Source organism: Sturnus vulgaris, chromosome 11 (assembly GCF_052056855.1).
Source record: "Sturnus vulgaris isolate bStuVul1 chromosome 11, bStuVul1.hap1, whole genome shotgun sequence".
Taxonomy (NCBI): domain Eukaryota; kingdom Metazoa; phylum Chordata; class Aves; order Passeriformes; family Sturnidae; genus Sturnus; species Sturnus vulgaris.
The window spans coordinates 54895-79546 of NC_142253.1; the positions used below are offsets into that span (position 1 = coordinate 54895).

A 24652-nucleotide genomic window follows, 5' to 3' on the forward strand; every position below is an offset into this window, starting at 1 on the left:
GAAAGGGCAGTATGTGAAGTAAAACTGGGCACCTCAAAATTTCTCCTTCATGCTTTCTGTTTTCACATTGCTAGGCTTAAAAAGTCTAGACTGTGGCAGTGAGATAAAACTACATCACAGTTAATACATCCAAGGTAAAGAGCCACTGTGAGAGTGACATATATTAAGTTGTCTGGACAAGTAATTTATCTTGCCATTCGATTACAGTTAAAAAAAAAACATTGCTTCAGTGGCTACAAGAGAGATAAAATGTGCATGCCTAATTGAAAAGTCCAAGAAACAACCCCCCCCCAAAAAAAATTCTGTGGTTCATGACATTTTTTCTGATTGTTTCATTGGCAATTAAAAAAAAATAGATACTGAAGTAAATTCTGAATGAAACCATATTTTTGAGTTGCAGAATTGAGATGGTTTTGATTTTCCACAATTATTTGGGAGAGAGGCCAGAATTATTTAACAGATTCATCCGGGCCAGGTATTACAAATCTGTGTGATTTTTAATCAATCCTAACCTTCTTTTCCAACTTAAAAAAAACCTCCACCAAGCGAAAGTACAGCCAACTCTAATTTTAATCTGGGAAATGAGCCTGACCTCCTAGAAAACACAGGAGAGCACTTTCCTTTAGCACTCCAGATTAGCAGTTAAGCTCTGTTTTTCTCCTTCTGGAAATACTCTGTTTTAACAACCAGGCAAGTCCCTGAAATGCAAGAAAACGAAAAGTTCACTTGATCCTAGCTTCACTGCATTTGCCCCCTGGTTCGTCCCCAGATTTGGCTGCATGGTGTTGATAAAGCAATTGATCCTGGTAGTAGAGGGAAATAACAACTTGCCTTCCATCTTAAGAGTCCTGCAGGGCAGCATGGTGTTCATTATGTTGAATTTACTGTGAGTATTTTCCATGGAAAGTACAGAATGACGAACTGGCAACAAAAGGAAAAGAGAATACAAAGACTCTAGTACCAAGTTTTAGTGACTAAATTACATTGCCAAAAAATAAACAAAGTAGTAATGATCAGGACCATATCCCTAATCTCCAATCTATGATATGTGCCATGTTAACAGACAGATTTATTTTGTGAAATGTATCATCGTTTTCTAAGAGGATCCAGGACTTGTAGTCAGAAGAACATTAGTAAATGTGTCATAGTTGGAAAAGTGGCTATATAAGTGGAGTCTGGATGATAAATTATACTATGTCAGATGCTCATTTAGGGTACATTTGTACCTCTGAGGATGCGAAGAGCAATTTGTGATTTGACTGCCTTGATGATTTATGCTAGAACCTGAAATCAGAATGAGCTGAAACATTTTCCAAAAGGGAAACATTCACAAAAGAATTGTATGTGAACCATACGTCTGTTTTGACAGAATTTAAAGGAGCTCCTATATACTGTAACCTAAGATATAGAAAAGGTAGTCTCTGCTTCTTGTAGGTCTGGTTTTCCAGATCACTTTGAGTGATGACTTTGAATCAGTCAGCAGTGGTAATTAGATTCTGAGTTTCTCACAACCCAATGCCTAAAACACCAGCCACAGGGAGAATGAAATACCCACAGGTCTTGGTCTCAAAACCCAAAAAATGGACACAGTCCTGTTTCATTTCTACAACATCTGAAATAATTTCTTTTCAATTGTCTGCAGTTCAAAAATAAATTCCTATACCTCAGATGTTGCAACAAAAAAACAGTGATCTCCTGGTCAATTCCTATACGAACTGAGCTAACACTCCACACTTTGCACTAATCAGAGTTTTCCATTCTACATTCTGCACTTTTGGGCACTCTTCTACTGCTGGATCTGACAGATTGATGTTACTGCATTGAAGGGGATCTCTTAGAGCCATACATTACAAGCATCATTTCCATTTTGGAATTTGGCATTACAAACCAAGGGTGTCCTACCATTCCTAATACCAATTTTGAAATTCCATATTCTGCCGTTACTCCGCTATGTGCATAACCAACTGTTTTCTACTTACGCCCAAATGAAATTGAATTCAGTAATACCATAACAATGCTTAGAGATAATTCTTGTATTAAGACTCATTATTGTGCGAGGTGTTTGTAACTTCACTTCTAAGCAAGGTACTATTTGCAAGAAATTAGTGTTTTGTCTATCATAACAGTTCAGACTTTGTAAAGTATTGGTGTTGTGTTACTGCTACTTTTCCTAATTTTTTTTTAAATATGCTTTTTTTGAAAAGAAAGGAAAAAAAACCCAAAAACTCGTTATCTGCATTGGAAGTATCATTTTCTCTGTAATCTAAAAGGCTCTAGGAATACTAATTTTAAGTCTTTTCCCAATACAACTCTAAACAGCTTTAAAAAAAGGCAATGTTCTCTACCACAAAAACCAACACCTCTCTCTTCCACCAATTCTGATGTCTTTTGGAATCGGGTGCCAAGAATTCAGATTTCTATTAATAAACAGATCACTAAAAAGTCTGTCTGCAGCAAATCATGATTCATTCAAGTTCAGTTTTTTTATGTGTGTTTCACTGACACAATTTCCAAGATGGCATCCTCCTTTGAGTTTTCACTATTATTATCACTTACAATTATGTTGAACTGGATATTCTGAAAGGATTCTAATGAGTTGAATCCATGATGATCACATTTGCCTAACTGACATCTAATCACATCTTGTCCAGGCTAGATTCCAGAATCAACAGTGTACAATCAACAGTCAGAGTTTCAGGACTGGATGTGCAAAATACAGAGCAACTGCTGTAGCGTAGAAACCTAGACACATTAAGGAAGAGGACTTGTAAAGATGTTCTAGTTCTGTGTAACTCACTGTAGTCAATAAGCTCCTTGTGCAGCTATGAAACACATATGGACCAGATTCTTACCTACATAAAATTTTAAGCCTGTTTCTTACGCTTGTAAGATAGCAGAACCATCCACCGACATGGAAACATCTCCAGGGGAACCCAGTGTGTAACAAACAAGCCTTGGATCTGCTTGGCTGCATTTGTGAAACCCCCACAAAATGATTGATTCATACCTTTTTCTGAAGTGTCTATCTGCTGTGTTTTTATGGATTCTAATTATTTGGGCAAGCAGGACTTCTTAAATCTTTCACTATTGGTGTTCTTCTCCAGTGTGTGCCTTTGTGCAGAAATCACCAGTGTGGCTGACTGAAAGCCACTGACAGCCTATAACTCAACAACTCTCACTGCCAGCAGAAAACAGCAATACTAGCAAGCTGATAAATAGTTCCAAGTAGATTTCTGTATCTCAGCTTGGCCACAAGAATGAAAGCATTACTCTGTGCCTTAAGCATGGGCATAATCCTGAGGTACCCATACCTCTGTCTTAAGGACAAAGTGAAATCCCTTTTAATTTGCAGTAAACAGGAAGAAGAGAAGTAAAACTGTGACTCAAGGGAGATGGACAAAGCAGTTCTGGTTTAGACCCTGATAGGGATCCAGAGTGTCCAAAGCTTTCGGTCTAACCTGTACTCGAAACATGACACTGCTCTGGGATTACCCACCATACACAACTGACTGACAAAGCACAAAGTTAAGAAACATGCCAAAGATCAAAACAAAGAATTTGTTGTAGAGCAGCAGTTTCAGCTTTGATTCCCAGACAGTGGTCTCCCCAGAGAGTGCACTTCTCATATTCTGAGATGACCATCAGGTGACCAGCTGAAAGTAATTTTTTACTTATATCTTTTCCTTCTCTTTATTAATGACATACTAGGTGCTTGGCTTATTCCATCACTGATTTACAGATAGGAATAAGTCTCAGGGTTCAGAGTGAAATCAGAGGGTCTTATGCTGCTCAAAGATCACAAGTATAAATACAATGTAACTCCACTGAAGTCAGGGTGAATCCTCCCCAGTTTTACATCATTATATCCAAAGTCAGACTGTCACTGAGATAAGTCATTTTATAGGGGAGAATAGGGCAAAAGGGTTGGGAGGTTTCACAGTTAGAGGCATTTGTGCTGTGACTAAGGGTCACGCAGCAAATAATTTGAAACCCATCCTGATAATTAGTGGATGTGTTCCTTGTTATCTTCTGTCCCTTGACAGAAATGCAGAATGGAGTTTCAATATAATCCAGATGTATGGTGTGCAGGTTTCAGAAGGAAGAAGAGTTTCATAGCACAGTATTTCTGTCACTGCCAAACACTCAGGTCTTCATTATGCCCATCTCCTTTGCAAGGATTCAACATAGCAAAAGGTTACAACAGATGGGGAATGACAGGGTGATAGAGATCAACAGGGCTGGGATTTAGAAAGGGAAAGAAGGAAAAGAGAAGCATAAAAAGAATCTTAAGGAAAACTGCTGGGGCTGATGGATATAAAAGCTCTGGGGTGCCTGTGAATCTAATGATTTATTGAAAGTAAAAGCTCTGATGTGCCTGACATGTGATATAAATAATATGTTCAAAGGAGTCTCTACAGGGTAGAGCTGCCTTTAATAATGTATTATGTATTATCGGCTGCCCCATTGTACCTTCTGGCACGGTGGGGCGCTGGGTGTGGTGCAGCTGAGCGTCAGCTCTTGCTAGTTCATTGCCAGGTCATCTCTGGGGAGGAACTGCTCCCTGTTTACAGGAAATGCAGGACAAGAGCCAGAGGGCCAGGCTGAGCACAAGACGAGGCCACCACAGCTCACTGCCTCTCCCTCACGCCTGGGAGAGCAGGAAGGGGCTATGACACTTGTCCAAGGCCCAAGGACACTGTTTTGCTTTCAGGCATGTCCAGCTTTTACTGCTGCTTTGTTTCACCTAGTGTTTTAAAGCCACAGGACTGGAGAGAGTAGTGGTGCTCACAGACAGTGGTGCACCCCAGGGTAGGTCACTGAGCCTTAAGTGTGGATTGGCTACGCAGGTGCCTCAAAGAAAAAGCCTCAAAGCCATCCATCCTAGCACGTCTGGGACATGGTTAGTGAAACCTCACTCTCAGGCTTTCTCTTATCCCTTCTCTACTCATAGTGCCCCAGACTGGGCCATAGGACATTCCCTAAGAAAAAGCCCAAACACCTTTGTGCTCCTCACTTCATGCATTCTCTTCCAAAACTAGACCTGCACCAGCGCTGTTGTTCTGTGAGCGTCTCCAGGAGCATAGGTTGAAGCTGGAAGAGTTTTGTCCCTAATCTTGCCTGGAAAACAGCAAAAGCCTTATGCACCTGACCAAAAATCCTCTTCTCCTCCCCTGTAATCTGCGCCGCAACAAGGCAAGAAAGAGCAAAATTCAAATTGAAATGCTTGTGGAATTTGAAAGAGCAGCTTTCTGGCCTTGGCAGGCAAACAGCTTGTGCCTCAGAGTGTGAAATGTGATTATCGCTGTGTTACCTTGCCTTGACAGCCTGTGTATGTTATTAGCAGACATCATGTCTTTTTTGCCCTTTTCAGACGTCAGAAACAATATTTGCCTTGATGATCTGCCATAGGGAACTGGCTGGCTAGACACATGCTGCACTAATAGGCATTTCCTTTTATTGGCTTTAAATACGTTTGGACTTTAATTTCCTTTAGTAATGAGCCTTCCTTTTGCAGAATGAATTAAAACAATCATTTACAAATGGATACAGGAAAATAAATAATCAGTTTTAATAAAACAGCGTACTTCAGCACCCTATTGCATCTCCCAAATTACTATCACTGCATTGAGTTCACATGATTTTAATTTTTAGCAATAAGAATGTCACTGTCTGAGAGTTTGAACTAGTAGCTACTGGGCTTGGCACTTGACATAGGAATAGGGATACTGCATGCAGAAAAAAGCTGGATTCAATCCTCCTGGCCCAGCAGTGGAGGGTTGGGGTCTTTGCAGATTTTGATTATTTTTCCTTTCCACTGGATGGCGTAAATTTTATAGATGTGGGTTTTGCATAACCCAGCTCTGTCCAGGTGAGATTCTGGTCTTGCATCCAATATATTATAATTAGTTACAAGCTAAGATTCCTGTGACAGAGGAACTAAAATGGGCACAGGGTGGGTCTGTGGATGTGAAGGTTATGGCAGCAATTTAGTAGTCATTTGTAAATTTAACATATGAGATCTGAGTTGATGTGTCAAGCTCATCACCACTCACCTGGCTTCAGAGAAGACACACTTGCAGAGAATGTACTCTACAGAGAAAGAGTAACTGTTTATACCTTCTGAGGTAGTTCTTATAAGCTTGCTTTGCTGAGTCAGGTCAAATAATTGCCAATGCAATCACCAATACACACAGAAAAGCTTTTAGGGTCATAACTGTCATTCATTTCAGAGCTTTGGCAGATCTAGGTCTAAATGAACTCAACACCACAGCCATTCTGTCTTCAGCAAATGTTTGAAAGGATTGTCTTTTAGTAGACCAGAAACATGGTTTCACTAATTAATGGATGAAACATCCTCAACAAAAAGGCATTCTGTTACCCCACAACAGGCAGAGCAGAAGTCAGTGCTTACCTCCGAAAGCCAGGCAGTTCACTTTCTTCCTACTGCCACTATGTGTAAACATCGAGCCCTGTGGTGATAATTACTGACAAAAGTACCTTTAATATACTGGTTCCACTGTCAGAATGGGACCAAGGATGTGATTTCTAGTCTCTTCTACTGCTTTCTTCATCTTGTGAAATTTTTGGCCAAGTACTGCTATGATCTTTACTTGCAGGCATTTTTGAAACAATAGGAAATTTTCAGAAAATACATTGTGGCTCTTTGGCCTTCAAGTATATTGATGGTAATTAATTTTCACCACCCAATTTGCAGTTTGCAACACATGCAAAGAAAATAACTATGCTCTCTGTCTCTGTCCTGACACTGACTGAGGAGATAGACTGAAAGACCATAAGGAGGCAGCAAGGAGGTAATCCAGGTAGGCCGGGTGTCTTAATGCTGAACAGATACCTGTTAACAGAATGACGTCACAATGGCTGAAACATCACCACACCCTGGACACTGTTTTTGGAACTCATTAAGCAAAGTATCCTTTGCTGATCTCTTGAGTTTTATTAGCTGGTATCATCCTTTATGCAGTATATGCTTTATGGAGACAAATTATTAGTTCATTTCAAATATGAACACAGCAGAGATTCCTTAGGTGCTGCATTTGTTCATACCCTTCGTTAGACTGAAATACATTGAAACTTACCTCAAAAAGAAATCAATTTAGTCCAGGGAAACTAATTCAAGTTAACTGGTGATGATGATTAATGATAAGGCACACAGTGTCCTCCTCCAGAAATTGCATTTTGTAATATGGAAATCCAATTATAGAAGTTCCCTGTCCCGGGACAGACACACGAGAATGATGGAGGTGCTTAGGAGCTGTGATGGGGTAATCTAGATGTCCTCACTGGCCACATCACACTTGTTTTGATCTGAGATGAGTTCAGTCACAGGAGTCTCCCGCTGACCTGCTCCCTCCCATATGATTAACATGGAGGGAATCTCCCCCTCTATTCTGTTCTCCCGAGACTCCAGATGGAATACTGCATACAGGTCTGGAGTTTTCAGCAAAAGGAAGACATGAACCTGTTAAAGTAGGTCCAGAGGAGGGAAAAAAATGCTCAGAGGGCTGGAGCACCTCTGCTATGGAGACAGGCTGAGAGAGCTGAGGTTGGTCATCCTGGGGAAGGTTTTGAGGAGATCTCATTGTGGTCTTCCAATACTTGAAGGGAGCTTTTAAAAGAGAGTGAGAGTGTCTTTTTGCATGGGCAGATAGTGATAGGACAAGGACGAATGGTTAATGGCTTTTAACTAAAAGAAGGGAGATTTATATTAGACATCAAGAAAAAATTCTTTACCTAGAGAGTGGTGGGTTGCCTGGGAAGGCTGTGAATGTCCCATCCTTGGAAGTGCTCAAGGCCAGGTTGGATGAGGCCCTGGTCTAGTGAAAGACGTCCCTGCCTGTGACAGGGGCATGGAACAAGATGATCTTTAAGGTTCCTTCCAATCCAAAGTGTTCTATAATTCTGTTCTATCATTCTGTGATCACTGTGGCACTAAAACTGCATGACATCTTAACTCTGCACAAATGTCTACTGCTTCAAGGAGATGCTCTATTGCTCTTGACTGACCAACAAATTTTTAGCACACTTCCACTGTCATCTGCAGAACTGGTTGCAAGGTAGAAATATGCTGTAACTCTGTCCCAATACACATGAAAATACCTTACAGGTGCTAGGGTGGACCTACTGCACTAGCATTTGAAAGGACTTTGCCAGCATATTTCAACAGCCTAACCAGTTGCACTTCAGATATACAAGGAGCCTCTTGGTGGAAAGGATTAATACTCCACAGGTATCATAAAGCATAGCTGAGTGGTTCCCTGCAGGAAAGATTATTCCCCTTCTCCCCTCATGATTGTTGTTGGGGCATAGACCACGAAGCAGAATGCAAGTCAGATTTATGAGCTTTTCTTTAGGATGTGTGACTTAATTCATTGAAAGCAAACTGCTCCAACCTGGTACAGAGGACAATTACAATTACATTACAATGTATAATTACTGGTACAGAGGACTTATATCACCCCAGTGGAAGTCACAGGGCTTAAGTTTAGGTTTTCACCAGCCCAGATTTTTTTTTGGTTGGTTTTCTTTGTTTGTCTGTTTGGGGTTTTCTTTTCGTTTTTTCTCATCGAGTTGGTGACTTAAAGAAGGAAACAAGACATCTCTTGGGTGTGTGGCCAAGAGATGAACATACAGCCAAGTGCATTTCTATTGTTTTGCAAACAAGAATACATGGTCTTCATATGTGCTTATTATATTAACCTTGGCAGGGTACTTTTGCCACTTTGAAATCACCCACTTAAATCCTTATATCTCACTAATGCCGACTGAATAACTTCTAAAAATCTTTAAAAATAAATGTGATCATTGCTGAGGAATGGGTTAGAATTTTCAAGGCTATTTGAAGGACAGATGTGAAATTAAAAGAGGGGTATGTATCTCTTTTAGAATTGCACATTCAAGCAAGAGAAAATACAGCATTTGTCAATTCGTGAATCATGTTCTCCACAGTGCTCTTACATGCATGCACCATCTGCGCTCAAACTTCCCACACTGCGTTCTGCAGGGTTCACAGGGAGTTGAGATTTGTGTCTGGACTTTATTTACAAAGTGCTAATGCAATGATTAATTCAGCTTCCCTCTCTGTGATGGCTTCACCTTCCCCTCAGTCGCTGAGGTCATTTGAGGTCAAATGTAAGCATACTCTAGGGGCAGGATAACCAGAGAGTCTACAGACTCCAGAACACTTTTCCAGATGTAGCAATACACGTGCAGAGGTGAAAGTACACAAATAACTAGTAGAGTGCATCTACTAGTTAGAGTGCTTCTCCCCACTCTGTACCTATCAGCAGCACTGCTAATTATAATGTAACTGATGCTAACTAAAAAGACTTTTGCTGCACGGCATCCTCCTGCATTTATTCAGTCAATTAGGTGCCAGACTGTCCCAGAAGGCCCATTGCTCCCTTTGTTGTGATGGCTCAGTCTTGGAATGATGACAGGCAATTGCTGAAGGAGCAGCAGAAAATGTGCCAGGATCTGTTCTCATCCAGCCAAATCATTGCTACAAGGAAGAGCAATAATTGGGAATTACAGTGTCTATTGAGATACTTCAAACTCTCAGGCTATTTCTTCCCTTATTGTTCACACTCACACTTTTATTTGCATCTTCCATTGCATTAAAGTTTATTGCTTCCAGTAAGCGCAGTTAGCAGTGCTTTTAATGAACTAAAGAAAAGTATCACTTAGTCATTCCTGGGCACAATTCAAGCCTTCAGAAGCTAGGAGTGCTAGGAGATTACAGGAGCAAAGACATAAAAGATGGATGATGACATGTGAGTTCATGTGTTTCACACCAGGTCCAGTACTCTTACTGCACAACTTTCTCTGGGTTTCTAGAGTTGAATTCATATTCCCTTGAAACAACTCAAGCATTCTGGAACCTGAATATCTTGTAGTTTAATTGATGGCATTCATATTACCATTACACTTTTCTCATCCTTTTGATGTTTTCCCAGAAAACCCGTTGTCACAATATCTAACTTCCATTTTAAAATGTTAGTGTGATTTTACTATATCTATTTTGAGGGGTCGACTAGGGAGGAGCAAAGCAGTTCTGGCTGCAACTAAGTATGAAGTTTTTACTCCAAACAGGGCCAGAACCTTGATCTTTTGGGGAAGTTTGAACAAGTTCAGTTAACTTCTCATTGCTCCTTTCAGAATCTTTTGCTTGCTGTCCTGGTTTTGGGCAATTTGGGGGAAACCCTCCAGAAGGAGCCCCCAGACAGCAAACCCCACGACTCCTCCCCCCCACCCCACCGGGTTCGGGAAGAATTTCCTCAGAGAAGAGTGGGAGAAAAAACCTGTTTATTTAACAAGCAAGACACTCCCCAGCACAGGCAAAAAAACCACCAGCTGACAAAAAAACTCCTTCACCGTTCTGAAGGGATGACAAACTCAGTCTCTCTGGCGAGTGGTCGCCCAGTTATCAGTCTCTGGCGCTTGGGAATGGCTGCTGCAGGTGACAGAGTGTAGACTCCCGGTGTTTCTTGGGGTTCCCAGGTCCCCGTCCGGAACAGGTTCAGATGGTATCCAGGAGAGGGAGGGGACGGGGTGGAAGAGAAAACAGTCCAGGGAAAAGGTTGGACTGCCTAGCTGAACTAACTAATAAGCAAAAAGCAAGGGCAAAGCGAAGGAAAGAAAAAGAGGCAGAAGCGAGCAAGCAAGCAAGCAAGCAAACCGAGCTAAAACCTCTCCTAAACATAGACCATGGGGGAGGTGAGCCGGCTGATAACAAGACAAAACAAAGCTTCACTCTCAGAGTCAGTCCTGGAAGCACAGGACATAATACCAAACATAATCAGGACACATGATTGGAGATACAAACACCATAACATCACCCTAGGACACTTGCCTAAATAGTTGCCTTTGAACCTAGCAGCCAAAAAATGCCTGCTTGATAAATCTTGCTTTCCAAGCCCTGCAGTTCTGCAGGGATTCTATATGTCTGAGCAACAACGAGTCTGGGAATAACACCACTGAGCTATTCTGTTCTCTTTTTCTGCAGTGCCTATACTGAGCCCTACAAGGTGTGCCCAGTCTCTGTGACACCAATGGAAATTGCCACATCAGATGAGGAACAAAGGAGTTCAGAAGATGATGAGAGCAGCCTTGGTGATCCCAGTCTCACCAACAAGGTAAAAAAAAAAAAAAAAGGAACAACTATAAATGGTTAATGCATGAAACCTGGAGAGGGAAAAGCAATTTGCAGAAGAACCTGGATTCTCAGTTCTTCCTGCTTTTTGTCTGGTGCTCATTTAGAAATGGCAGAGCCAGCAGTCCTTTACTCCCTCATTGCACTAGGAATAATTTACCTCTACTGCACATGGAAAAGGCAAAGAATGTAGTCTGAAGATGGACAGTGGAGACAACATAAAGAGCAAGAAAGGCCTGACTTGAATGACAGGAAAAATGTCTCACTCCAAACCATTTAGTTGCAATCTTGAGAATTTAAAATTACATTGAGTCAAAAAAGACAGATGGAGAAGACCTGCACTGCATACAGACAGAGAACAGTAAGCAGTCTCAAAGGTCTCAAAACAAGCAGGGCAGCTACTGACTCAACAGCAGCAGTACATAAGAATGTCTTTGCTGCTCCTTACACATTTTCACTGGGTGGGCTTGGTTTCCAAACTCCAGTACTCATTCTGTTTTGCAAACCTTTAACATATTAAAATATGCACTCATTGTGCACACACACAAAACTGAAATGTGCTGGAGTTGAGAATTACAGCTTTGTGTGCCTTGAGGAAGCACCTAATTCAGATGCCGTTCAGGGGACAGCTCTTGATTTCTATAATTACGCAGATCCTCCAGGACAGCTGCAATCTAACTCTTCAAGGATGGGATCTGGAAGACAGATCTGGACTGCTTTTCCTTCTCTCTCACTGATTCACAGAAAAAGTGAATTGTTCTTGTAATGGCTCAGTTTGTCATTGGCACTGCTGTGAACTGCTACATAGTGCATAATAACGACAAAAGGGGCATAATGAAGTCCCTCAGAGACTGAAGCTTATAAAATTGCTATGAGCCTCTGATTGTGACAGTAACACTCTTGTCTGACTACCATCAATCTACAATACACCTACGCTGAGCCGTCTCTGAAGTACAACACACTCATAGTAAAATGCATGAGGAGATGAAATTTGTCCATGTTAGTGTGGCAAGTTAGTGGCACACACAGCAATGGAGCTTCTCCTTCCATGTTTTCACTAGCTACCCTGCTTTGAAATGCAGAGGGTACTCCAAAAGAGTACTCCAGAGAAGTGACTTGCACAATACTAATACTTCTGGTTTGGTAAATTGTACTGTGATCTACTTGTGCTGGTCTTAGGCCAAACAACACCGTTTTAGCTCCATGGAGGCAGCTTTGCCCCTAGCCCCACAATTTTTTTAAGCTATATCAGTTTGGTTCAGTTTTCTAAGGAGACCAGTCTGGTTCTGATCAAGGTCATGCAAACAGCTGCGTCAGCACAACACTGAGAGCTGGCACTGTGCTCAGAGGGGAGTGACTGGCAAAGTCACCAAAGTGCCATCAATCTTTATGATTAGTATGCCTTAGTCAAAATTCAGGGACCTCAGTGTCACATGGCCTGTCTAGAGCAAGTCTGAGAGTATCTCTATGCTTGTCTGTCTTGTGTTATTTAATTGCTGTTTAACCAGGGAACTTATTATTTAATTTGTTTGACCAGGAAATGAACTCTGAGATACACATCAGTGTCTGTAGACAGATTTCTGGGAACAAGGGATGGAGTGCGTGCAGGTCCCTCAACTATGCACTTTCTGAAACAAAGCCCAAGTGATTATTATAAGGTTGCAAAACGGCCTGCATTTTAGAGATCTTTACTCCCTGCAGCCAGTCATGTACCTAGTCCTGTGCTATAGCTCTCTCCCAGTTCCCTCTCCAGAAGCTGCCCTCCAGGTGTTACTCTAAGCCTTTGCACAGCAGATGGAGGCCACGGCAGCCATGTAGGGACCCTTGCCTTTCTGCTTCACTGAGTCTTCTTACCAGCGTACTTGGTCTGGCAAGCAATGCCACAAAGACTTGATACTGCATTCATTTCCCCTGAGTCCACTTTAGGTCACTGAGGGCTGCTTTTCTTTGCAACTGCTAGACCACTGTTTTAGCTTCCTACTTCATCACTTCTGAAAAAGTCAAACTTTCCCCAGTACCTATTTCTTTTCAGTACATATTTCTATGGTTTGGCCATCTTTTACCATAAGGATGAGTCATGAAGTAGGAGCATAACATTGTTAGCCACTTGCACCTCAGAGCCATACAGTTTGCTTCTTTCACAGTTATTTGTGTCTTCCAAGATGCCTACCAGTTAAATAGGGGCCTCTGAGATTTCAAACAATGTTGTCTGGTGAAGTACTGAACAAATTCTGGAGATACTTATGGCCATTTAGTTTAGACACTTTGTTTAGTACGCAATAAAGCCCTTTGCCCCATTTGCTTCCACAGGTCTCACTGACAGCAGTCAGAACAGTTTGGAATATGACCATTTTGATAGAGAACTCTCTTTTCCATGTGGTATATACTCAACAGCCGTGAAGCTAGGCTGTTCAAAGTTAAGCACTTTCTGCTTCTTTGACAAATTTTGGACCTGTAAAAATCCGCAGAAAATTTCACTCCTCCTTCAATAACAAGACATTTTTCAAACTTGCCATCTGTATTAGCAGCTATTATATTGTACTATATTACTAATATTTGAATTGGGGAAATGGCCTGTCATGGAAAGTCCAGGATGCCAGACACTGAACAACAAAGAATTAAAGTCTGGTCATTATTTTTACTATAGAAATATGTCAGTTAAAAGTTCTCTAACACTGCTTTACTTTGTAGAATGAGAAATATTTTAATTGCTTCTGACTTCTTCTGTTGACAGAAAGAAGGCCAGTCCAGAGCTTACCTTATTGCTCAGGAGCTAATGTCTTCAGAAAAAGTGTGAGTTTGTTTTTACAACCTACCTGTTGTTCTTCTAAAATTGAAGCTATGCACTCTACCCTTCAGAATTCATTTGATGGCAGTTAATAAAAGTTTATCTCTCTCCCCAGATATGTGGAAATGCTCCAGTTCTTACGTATGGTAAGTAAATAATTTTATTCACTGAAACCTAGATAACTTTTTATTTAGCTGCAATTTAAAAGACATAAAAGCACTGAAGGGATTTAAGTGAATTTGAGAAGGAATGGCTTACTGTTCAACCATTCAAATCTATTATTTGTCATCTAGAGGGAAAAGCGTTGGCCAACAGTTGGGGCTTGTTGGGGCTGAGACTGGTGTAAGACGCAGAATAAACCTAGTGCAGAGAAGGAGATGGTGACCACAGGGGTGAACATTCTCTCTTCAGAGTGAGACAGATGGGAATAGAGCTATGAAGCATGGGGATTTGGTTTCAATAGACTCACTCTACTTCCATTTAATTTCTTGTTTTCTGATAATGCAGTATTGGTAATAGCCAGTATGCTCTGGTTATCCACACTGTGTCACACTGTTTTGGTTTAAGACAATTTAAGAGGCGGATACTCTACAATGAGTTCCCCCCCCGCCTTGGTTTAGCAAATCCCTTTCCGCCAATAAGGAGCAAGGAAGAGGAGTAGATATAAGTGAAAAAAAAAAAAACAGTCTATAAAAAAGGAAATAGCAACAGGCAAAAAATAACAGTAATACTAGTTACAAGGTTGCTGAGCTCTCCCAGGAACAAAGATAAACTCCAAAGGGCAGAGTAAGCCCTGCCCCAAGACGACGCCGTCCGCAGACAACTGCGTGTGGGGAGACAAAACAGCAGCAGCCCTGCCCCTGCTCATGTCCAGCGGCAGCAGCCCCATTGACAAAGGAGGCTGGCACCCTTTGGCATCTGGAACTTAGGAACTGAAGAACTGGGTGAATCTGCAGTGCCGGCCTCCCTCGGTCCTTCGGCTTCGGCATCCAACCAGCATCAGCACTGCAGCCTCCAAGCCGCTGCTGCTGCTGCTGCGCTGCTCTCTCGGACCCCCGTTCCAGCGAGGGCTACGGAGAAAACGGACTCTCAAGCACACAAAGAATGGTGGTCCAACCTCAACCAGTGCCGGCCTTGTGCTGCTGGCAGGTGTTGCAAAATTCACCCTGAAAATTTTTGATTTTGAAATGCAGCCTCTCAGGTTGCTACTGTTGCCACCCAGAAGCAACTCCCTCCTAAGCCCAGAGAGAAACAAAAACAAACCAAAGCACAGCCTCTACCTGCTCTGCCTCAGCAATCTTGCCCTGCAAGAGCAAAAGAGAAAAGAGCAAGAGGCAAGAGGCTGCTATAGCACCATGTTACTGTCAGGCTGCCTTGCCTATGTTGCTACTGGTCAGGAAAGAAATGCTTCAGGACTTTCTCCATCCCTTCCATTTTCTCTGGTAAATCCCTGTGTAGTGAAACGTTTTTCCCTGCCTGCCCATCCCACTGAAGTAAAGGGATCTTACGAATATTTTGCATGTTCTCATTAATTCCCTAATTATGAAAGTAATTAAGGAAAAGAGAAAGAGAAAAAAAAAAGAAGTTAATATGTCAAATGAAAGTAAGAAATGGGCCTAAAGTAAACCCTTGAATGAATGCACTGGTGGGCAAAGTTAAGCCCCTTACAAGTTGTGAAATGTCAGAATAACTGTAACCATGCCCTGTGATGTTCCCTGTCCCAATTCCCTGGGGACATAATAAAATCTCATCAATTTTAGAACTCGAAGGAGCCATCAGACAGATGAGCAATCACCACCTGTATGAAGTTTAAGAAGGGTAAAATAGCAACCTGGATTAATTTTTTCCTTATACAGTGGAAAAGTTCTTATGTGTCTTGACCTATACACTCCTTTAGGGGTTGTAGGAGACTTTTCTTCAGCAGAGCCAACAGGCTGGTTTCTCAGATAAGATGTAATTGTTTGTATGAGTTGGCTTTCTAACTAGTGAGGATGCATGAATAGAACCTGGATCAGAGAATGAGGGAGAAGAGAGAAACAGGCAGCCTGTTTTCTCACTCATCTGCTAGTTCAGGCACTCTTTGGTTTAGAAGAGGTCAGAAATCTTTATGGGAACAGGCTCAGAGGGTATGTTGTTGTAGTTCATTGATTACCTGTCACCCTGGCATACCCTGTCTCTACTGCTATAGGCTGAGGTCTAAATGATACCTACCTACTGCAGTGGCATTCAGAAATAATCTGCAGATTTCTCCCTTGCAAACAAGTTCAAGCTAGAAAACACTGTCATCTTTTCCATACCATCTGATGTTGGATCTTTGTATTTGCCTGTTGCCCAGTATATTGTTCAGAATATCTAGAGAAACTATTACCAATCTTACAACATGTAAGTCCCTTAGAATGTAGGGGTAATATTGCCTAACCAAGGCAATATTTTCAATACTGCCATAATACTAGAAGTTACAGTAACCTAATTGCTCCTTTTCCCATATTTGAATAGTTTTAGGAATAGTCATATCAGCAAAAAATCATGCTTTGCTGTGCACTTGCTGTTGACACAAGCTCCACTGGCAGATTTCAGAAGCAACCATGAGTGACCACAGTTACCAAATTGCTATCAAAGTACAGCACACCGTTCATGGACAGTTAGGACCAAAGGCTTCCCTGACAACATTCCTCAACCCAGGCATACATTTGTTTCCCATCACCAGCTTTCTCAAGAAAACAGTTTCTAAATGCTTATCAAGTCTCAAGTTTCATTTTCTCATGTAAACCCACATATCGGTAAGAAAGGCAAAGAACTAAACCACACCCTAGCCACTTTCAGAAAGGAAAAAAAAACTTTTCGTAAGCCTGAAGCAAGAGCAATTTCCCATCTTATTTCCAGGCTAGTGCTGCTGTTCATTCAGCATAACAGAGTCTGTTTGCCCTTTCAGTGGAGACTGATTGATTGCCAAAATGATGACATTTCCATACACCCACTCCACTATTGAACTGAAAGATTGGAAACATTGTGTTAGCTCACAAACTTGGTATCAGTTGGTGTGGTAGTAGTGATAATAATCTAAAAGGTTAGCTGTTACTTGCCCTACTCAAAGGCAATGCACTTCTCTGGAGCAGTGAGTTAAGAACTCGTTCTAGTCTGAGCAGATGAAACTGGCAGGGCCTTTTAGTCCAAGTTCTTGACCTCTTGGTGCTCACAGCTTTTCCAAAGTTGATTAGTCCTTGAATTTCCTTCAGGATCATTTAATCTTCAAGTTTTGTCATTCTATTTCCTATTATGCTTCCCCAGCAAAGCAGGCTGCACTTGACAGCATCCTTTCCTTAGTGCTTGCTCCTGAACAAAATGCTGCGGGTGGCATCCTCAGCCTAAAATTTCACACATCACCAAGATGGTTTATTTGCTTCCCCTCAGCTGGTCTGTTTCAAATGGCTTTACAAGATGTACACAAATCAAACTTAATGTGACTGAGACTGCTTGAAGATCCCAGTCTGTATGGGATCTCAGGATCCCAGTCTGTATGAGATAAAGCATTTGCTAGGTAGTGTGTCATGGTCACGTTTATTTTGCCTTTCATTTTTGGTGGTGGACCATGTTCATGTTTATTTTGCCTTTGGCTTTTATATACAAAATCATCATCTTTGTGTGCACATAAACCGCTTTGAAGTAGTTATTTCTTCCCTGCAAGATATTTACTGAATTAAGAACAGCTCTGAAAAGACGTCAGCCCCAACACCTCCTCCTTTTAAAAAGAAAATGGATCTGTTTCCTGGTTTGCATCTTACTCATAACAATGTACCACGACTGTTGGAAACAAAGAGACCCAGATTAATGCTTCCTAAGATATAGATATGAATATGATAAGAATAGATATATGCTGGTTCTCCAGCCTTCAGAGCATTTTGGAATCCAACCCCACACGGGACATCCCAATGTTCATGACTGCAAAATAAATCTTAGGAAGTAGAAAAGAACAAAGTAATCTTAGTGCTCAAGCCTCTAACTTGAGATTAAATCTCACTGATTAAACTCTACTTTCAGAATTCCTGTGGGTGGTACATTCTCAAGAACAAAAAATAACTGCCTAATTTAGGAACCACTACTACATATAAGACAAAACAGCATTGCATCTTTCTAATTATTTACACTTCCAGTGAATGATTTACTGAGCCTTTTCTACTACTATGAATTTCTTGGATGATGTTCAAAGTTCTGCTGGACCAATCAAGTCATTACTTTCCTAATTAAATGTTTTAGAGAATGCAACGTGCTGGCTAAACAAAGAGCTAGTTCACTGGTAGGCCCTCTGAAGCTCTTGTAAAAGCCTAAGGACACACAGTTACAAAAGAATAGCCTGCCCTCAGTTACACTAGGCTGAATTTTTTCTCATTTATTTATTTATTCATTCTTGTGTTCATCAGCAGTGGGAAAATAAATATGTATTGGCTGGGGAGCTTCCACAGTGAGAACGTGCAGCCAAAATAGCTTTCAGATAATCTGTATATCTCTTAAAAGAAGGAGAAAGCCACACCAGCACATCTGGATCAGGACAATTCCCTAGTAAACAGCTGCACTGACACAGTATTCCCAGTGCATACTGTACAGTCTGCTGGTTCTGAAATTCATTTGCAGTGTTTTGGATGAATGCGTCTATTTGGCTGCATGTGAGTGTGTGCTGAGGTCAGGGTTCCTGACCTGGATTGTACCCTGCCTGGCAGCATAAGAGACTAATTGTGGCTGCTGCAATAGCATTTTCTACTGTCATTGTTCCTGCTGAGTCCAGTAGTGAGAAATATGAGATCACTGCTCTGTACACATCAGGGGTCATTCAGTCTGCTGTAGGAGATGTGCCACTTTTTAATTCAGGAGTGTCGCTTTCATCGTTAGGAGAGAGGCTTCTGACTGTGATGGAGATACCTCCAAGAACCACCCTGAGTGAGACTTGGTTCATAGAATACTGTACAGCACCTCATGTCTGCACTTGGCTTTAATATGGAGGCTCTCTTCTCCACCTTTGAACTCTTCACCCTCCCCTCAGGTATATTACTTAGATGTCCAAAAGAGTTTTGAATTCTGCAATATGTAGAAACTATTGAATCCACCTTCACTCTAAAAGTGAGAGTGGTTGTAAAATCCTGCCCCATTTTATGCAATTAGTGTAGACTTACATAATTTGGGCTGCAACAAGATTTCCTGTTGTCCTCCCTGGCCCCCTCACAAAGTGTCATATATGATGACTTCCCATTATTATCAGTCCATGAAAATAGCAGCTTGACTGAGGAAGCAATCACAATTCTAGATACACTTGTAAAATGATTTTGCATGCATGTATGTTGATGCATGCATGCATTTGCTGAAAAACATAGAAGTCTGGATGCTGGTGGGCGTTGTGGTGTGGACAAGGTAAACACATTGTGTGCAGATGTGATTTCTGTAGCTGAAGTGGTGGTATCCCCACGTGAAGACTAAGGGAGAAAAATAGCTGCAGTTCTCCACTAATACATCTGCTCTGCACACTCGCTCCCTTTTTATTTTTTTTTCAGTGTTGTTCCCTAGTGGAAATTCACACTATTTTGAAAATTGTAGAAATATCCTAGAGGAATTTATTCACCCATCAGACCTTTCCCTTTTCTTTAATACAGACTAGAGATATATGCAGAAAAGCTGATTCAGCCATGGCAGCAATAGACGTCCGACCTCTGCCTGGTGTAAATTTACATAGTTTTTCTCTGGCAGGTGACTGCAAGAGCAGCAGATGATTAATTTCTTCAAAGCATTGCATTGGGTCCTTTTGAGTTAAGATTTCTTTACCTCATTAACAACAACATGAAGCTAATTTAAAATCTGGAAAGCAGTTCAGCTCTATTCTGCTTTGTAGAACCTTTGTTCCTCCCAATGAGACAATGCAGTAAAGAGCAGGTTGAGACTTTGTTTTCAAGATCTGGAATCAAGGTCACCCATAATCCTTTGACTGCAGGTGTTCAGAGCTTTTCTAATTCAGCCACAATCTAGCAGTCTGTTCCTTCTAGTATAATGTGCACTTTTTGTTCACAGAAATGCTATTTGTTTCAGATATTTCTCTTGGCCTGTTTAAGAGTGACTTTGCTCTACAATCACCATTTTCTACTAGAACATCCCAGTTTCTAGCTCAAATGCAGGCCTGGTGCAAGGAACGCAATGCTATGAGCCAGTGAGAAGGAACCTCAATTCCCACCTGCAGAGCAACTGCCGGTCAAACCATAGGACTTAAAATTATTATTGGCAAAGACAATATTAATGGTGGCATACTCCCTTCTCCTTCTGTTTTCCTGTCATTGTACTCAATATGCAAGGACTAGGATTTCTATTATGACTAGATTAGAATTGTCTATGCTACTGCTTTAGAAGATGAAAAATAAGAAACCCAAGAAAACCTAGCAATTGATCAGTTGGACAATTCTAAAAGGTTTTTTTTTTTCAAATAGAGCTATCTCTTTAGCTACCCCTGTAAGTCATAATCCCAACTTTCCGTTAGCATACTCAACTTTCTAATATTCATAGTTGCTTTCAACCCATTGCAGGTGGCAGAACCATCAGCTTTTTAAAGTAAAGAAAATAACTGCAGTCCTATCACTTTCTGACTCCCTTTACCAGACTGGTTGCAGTAGTCCTCTGTTCACAGGGATTCATTCGTCCCCACTGGATGAACTGATCTCATTTGGCCTATTCTGTTATATACAGAACAAAGAAACTGACATTCTGAATCCAGAATGAATTACTGCTCTCCAAGTTATTTTCAAGTAGAAATTGAAGAAAAGGAACCACCCAACATAGCATATACTTATATGTATGTTTATATGTACAGAGAGGCAGTTTTCTCTCCTGGATAAACTACCTGCCTGACAAGTAGTTGAGCTGACAAGAGACTGGCTTTCCTTTCTTTCACTAGGGTCCTGCAAAGTTAAATGTTCTCATTTGACTCATTTAGCTAATAAAGGCTAACTAGCAGCAGGGCTGAACCACAGAAAGTATAACTGTGTGTGGGATGTACCCAGCAGAATGGCTGTTGACACATATACAGTTAAAATTTGCAGGTGGACTCCAGAGCACATTCACCCCCATGGTTGGAAAGAAATGATACACAAACTCTCTGCATCTGTTCACAAAATCCTGGAAGCTAAACCTAGAACTGGCTCTTGTCCCATTAACTACACCTCTTTCCCTTTTATTAGAATATCATATTTCATAAAGATGTTGAATCCTGTAGAGAAACAAACTCCAGGTTACTCCAGTCCCCATTTACAGCAGAGAACAGAATTCTTCAGAGGCATTCCTGAAGGGAAAAAGACATAACATACGTATATTAGTGATGCTCACAAACAAAAGAAGGAAAAAAACCAACAAGCTTTGTGGCTGTGGGGTTTGATCCTCTTTGTTTCACTTTATTATTTGTAGGGTTTATATCAGGGATGCTAAGGATATGGCCTTTGGACGGCTATAAAGGGCTTATCTATGGAGGCCCAAAATGTAATGAAAAGGTATGTGTTTCAGAAATGTATTTTTACAGCTGACTTGCTAACCTTCTATGTCACCCAGGCAGCTTGGGTTATGCTTTCCCATGCACATGCAGGTACAGGCATAAGAATTGTGTGAAATCTGTAGGCTTATCCACCCCTGGATGAGATTGAGCTTTGTAGCTACCACACCAGAGCCTTGAACTGAACTACTTCAGTTCATGAAGCTGTTTTAAGAAAGTTTTGATCCATCAGGGAATTATATGGACTCAGTGTTTAGTACCTCCTGTACTTAGACACTGGGCTTTTGTGACAGACTTGGAGACCTTCCGGTGCCATGATTGATTACAGTTAGTGAGACTGGAAAAGCACTTTGCATTTGATTAATGGCTTCACAGGCACTCAGCATTTTCAACAGTAACATAATTATTTTTTAATGATTGTTTAGAGTGATTACATTTACGCTGCAAGGTTTTTGTTAATCATTAGAAAGCTGGCTATCTAGGCAACTGGAATTTAATTATTTGTCTGAGAATTCATTATACTCAAGTGGAGAGACAATAACTAATTAAATCCACTTATATGCTGTGGGAAAGGAGTATTAATCCTGTTGCTCAGTTGTGGTGGAAAGTGGACAGATACAGAGCTGTTTGATGTTAATTTGGGAAAGATGACATCTTTGTAACATAAGAGATTATTTGAATACATCAGTAGTGACCTACAACCTATTCACTTGTCGAGGCACAATAAGCTGAGAGAACCCTTTAGATTCTTTCCCTTTCCCTGGTCTGTATTAATTATGATGACTGAGGACTTTGAAAGGTTGCAGATTCCTTTGAGTTAGTAAAAGCATCCAGAAGACTGACTGATTGGCTTAGTTAGTTGAAAAACTGGATTATATGGTGGCTGAAACATGAACTTAGGCTAACTCACATCAGAAAAAATTAGAAATTTAATAGCACAACATTGGGATTATTTATGGTACTGGGGCAGGACATGTTGTGGAAATCAGATCCAGATAATTAGGAAACATAGTAATACTTCTTCAGAAATCTTTATGATATTGTTTTATCCAGGATAGAGTTAATAAAAAAGAAAATTGTTATCATGATCTTTTTTTCTTTACCTAGTCCCAGTGGCTTTTTGGAAAACAAACGTTTCAACTGTTATAGTTGCTAAAAATCCCAACACTGCATATGTGTGACTCTTGGCTAGTGTCCATTAGATAATCCAGTCATCCCAGTTCACAGAGAGCCAGTGTGGACATTGCAGTTGACAGTAACAACAGAAAAGCCAGGAATGAATCTGAGGAGACTAAAACCTGATCTTGCCTGAAGTCAATCCCTATCGGTGAGAGAGGAATTTTGAAGTTCTTTGACTAGAGTCTCTCCTGTTCTGTAAGAACAGAAACTTTCAGCAGGATCACAGTCATACCAACCAGATCCCCCCATGCTGAAGTCAATACAGCAACCCTGATTTAATCAGTCCAAAGTAGGCAATCCCATGTAAGGTATGGATTCACAGTGAGTTGCTCATACCTGAACATTACCAAATTTTATGGAAGTCAGTTCCTCTTAATTAATTCCTCCTTAATAACCCTATCTACTTAAAAATAACTAGACAGAAGCCAGAGAAGTGCCATGGCAGAAAGTTCATGGAACAGAAATTTATTTTTGGGGAACTCAAACCTGGGAAAGCGTTTTGCAATGCACTCTGAAATATGTACCAGAACTGGCTATATTTTAATATAGAGGAAATTGCCCCTATGCCTACATAATTTATAAACCACTTCATGATGAAAACCATTTCTAAGATGAGAAAGAAAGGACTCAGGTTTTGTAGGGAAAATTATTTTTTCCATCGTTTAAATTTAAGTTCAGAAGTGTAGCTAGTGCAAATTCTAGTACAAGGCATGTAGTTGTTCATATTTTTCATGTCAAGTTGTTGGATCCAGTGAGGTGAGAATCTCATCCTTCATTTTTGAAAATTATGTTTTTGGTTAAGAAACACCGTAAAAATGAGACATACCACATCCCAAAAAGCAGGGGAGAAAGGCAAGGTAAATAAAAAGATACCAAATCATTGTATGCATGAGGGTCTTATGGTTTGATCTGGTGCAATGCTCCATTTTAAGCTGATAGCATTGTGGAATTCAGCTGAAACTGTATGAACTAATGGATGGAAGAAAACATATTCTATGATCTCCTTGCCATACTGTACAATATTGCTGTTGATAGCATATATTTCAGTTCCTAGAAAGCATAGTTTAGGACCCAAGAAATTGTAATAGTAAGTTCAGGAAAGATATTTTAAGTCTGTTTGCCTCATTTCAATACTGTTGTTCACAGGATTTCTATGAAAGTATCCTGAAAGTGCTTGGAGATGATGATGAACAAGAAGAAGTTAAACTCAAGCAGGGTTTAAGTGAACTCCCTGAAATTTATGAATTGCACCAAGACATCCTGGAAGAACTGGAAGAGAGAGTCCTTAAATGGCAAGTACAGAATGGCATAGTTTGATGGCCTTAACATACCCTCCACAGCAGTTGGGTGAACCCATTGTTGTTCCCTTGACCATCCCAGCAGAAAATGAAAAGAGTAGAACCTGACCTACTTTGACAGATTTTGCAAACAGACAAGAATGAAGTAAATGTAGAGGCTGTCAGGCTAAGAAATCAAATACTGAAATACGTGTGCAGAGAAGAGCCTGTGGCTCTGAAATGGCCCCATCAGTCAGTGTGAGAACAGCAGCCAACTTCATATACATTATCCTCTGCCAGTTCTTAGTCATCACCAAGTGGCTTCACACTCACGGCCTGAAGATCACAGACTCCTGCTGTGGGAAGCAGAAGCAACTTACATCAGAACTGATCCTAAAGATCATCTGCTTACAGGAATCTACATAGCAGCTGTGTAGCTCTCAGTTAAGGGACAGCCCCTTGGTCCCAGCACCAAGGCAGGGCTCTGCTACTCTAGGTTTCCAAGCCAAAAGGACACTGGCAGCCTGTTAATGGGAGTCCATCAAACATCCTTACAGGGCAAGGTCTTTCCATGAGAGAATAAGACCATGACTAGGACAGACAATGCTCCAAAATTCATCCAGCTGAGGAGACGCCTGACTTAAGCCAGGCTGCCAGGTTCTATTGAATGATGTACCATGAAGGCCCACACCTCCAACTTGCTAAACTCCAGGAGGCTGTGGTCA

The 24652-nt window shown here is 41.0% G+C and overlaps 1 protein-coding gene across 4 annotated transcripts in view; it reads left to right on the forward strand.

Annotated features, from left to right (window-relative positions):
* The window catches only part of FGD5 (FYVE, RhoGEF and PH domain containing 5), a 76106-nt gene that overhangs the window by 15779 nt on the left and 35675 nt on the right, over positions 1–24652 (forward strand). For all 4 annotated transcript variants that reach the window (XR_015805936.1, XR_015805937.1, XM_014874292.2 and 1 more), the window contains exons 3-6: positions 11024–11153; positions 13905–13963; positions 14074–14104; positions 23797–23942. Coding sequence is in view for 2 of the 4 variants with exons in the window: in XM_014874292.2 (XP_014729778.2) it covers positions 11024–11153; positions 13905–13963; positions 14074–14104; positions 23797–23942 (366 nt within the window). In the remaining 2 variants the exon portion in view is untranslated. The remainder of the gene's footprint in view (positions 1–11023; positions 11154–13904; positions 13964–14073; positions 14105–23796; positions 23943–24652) is intronic.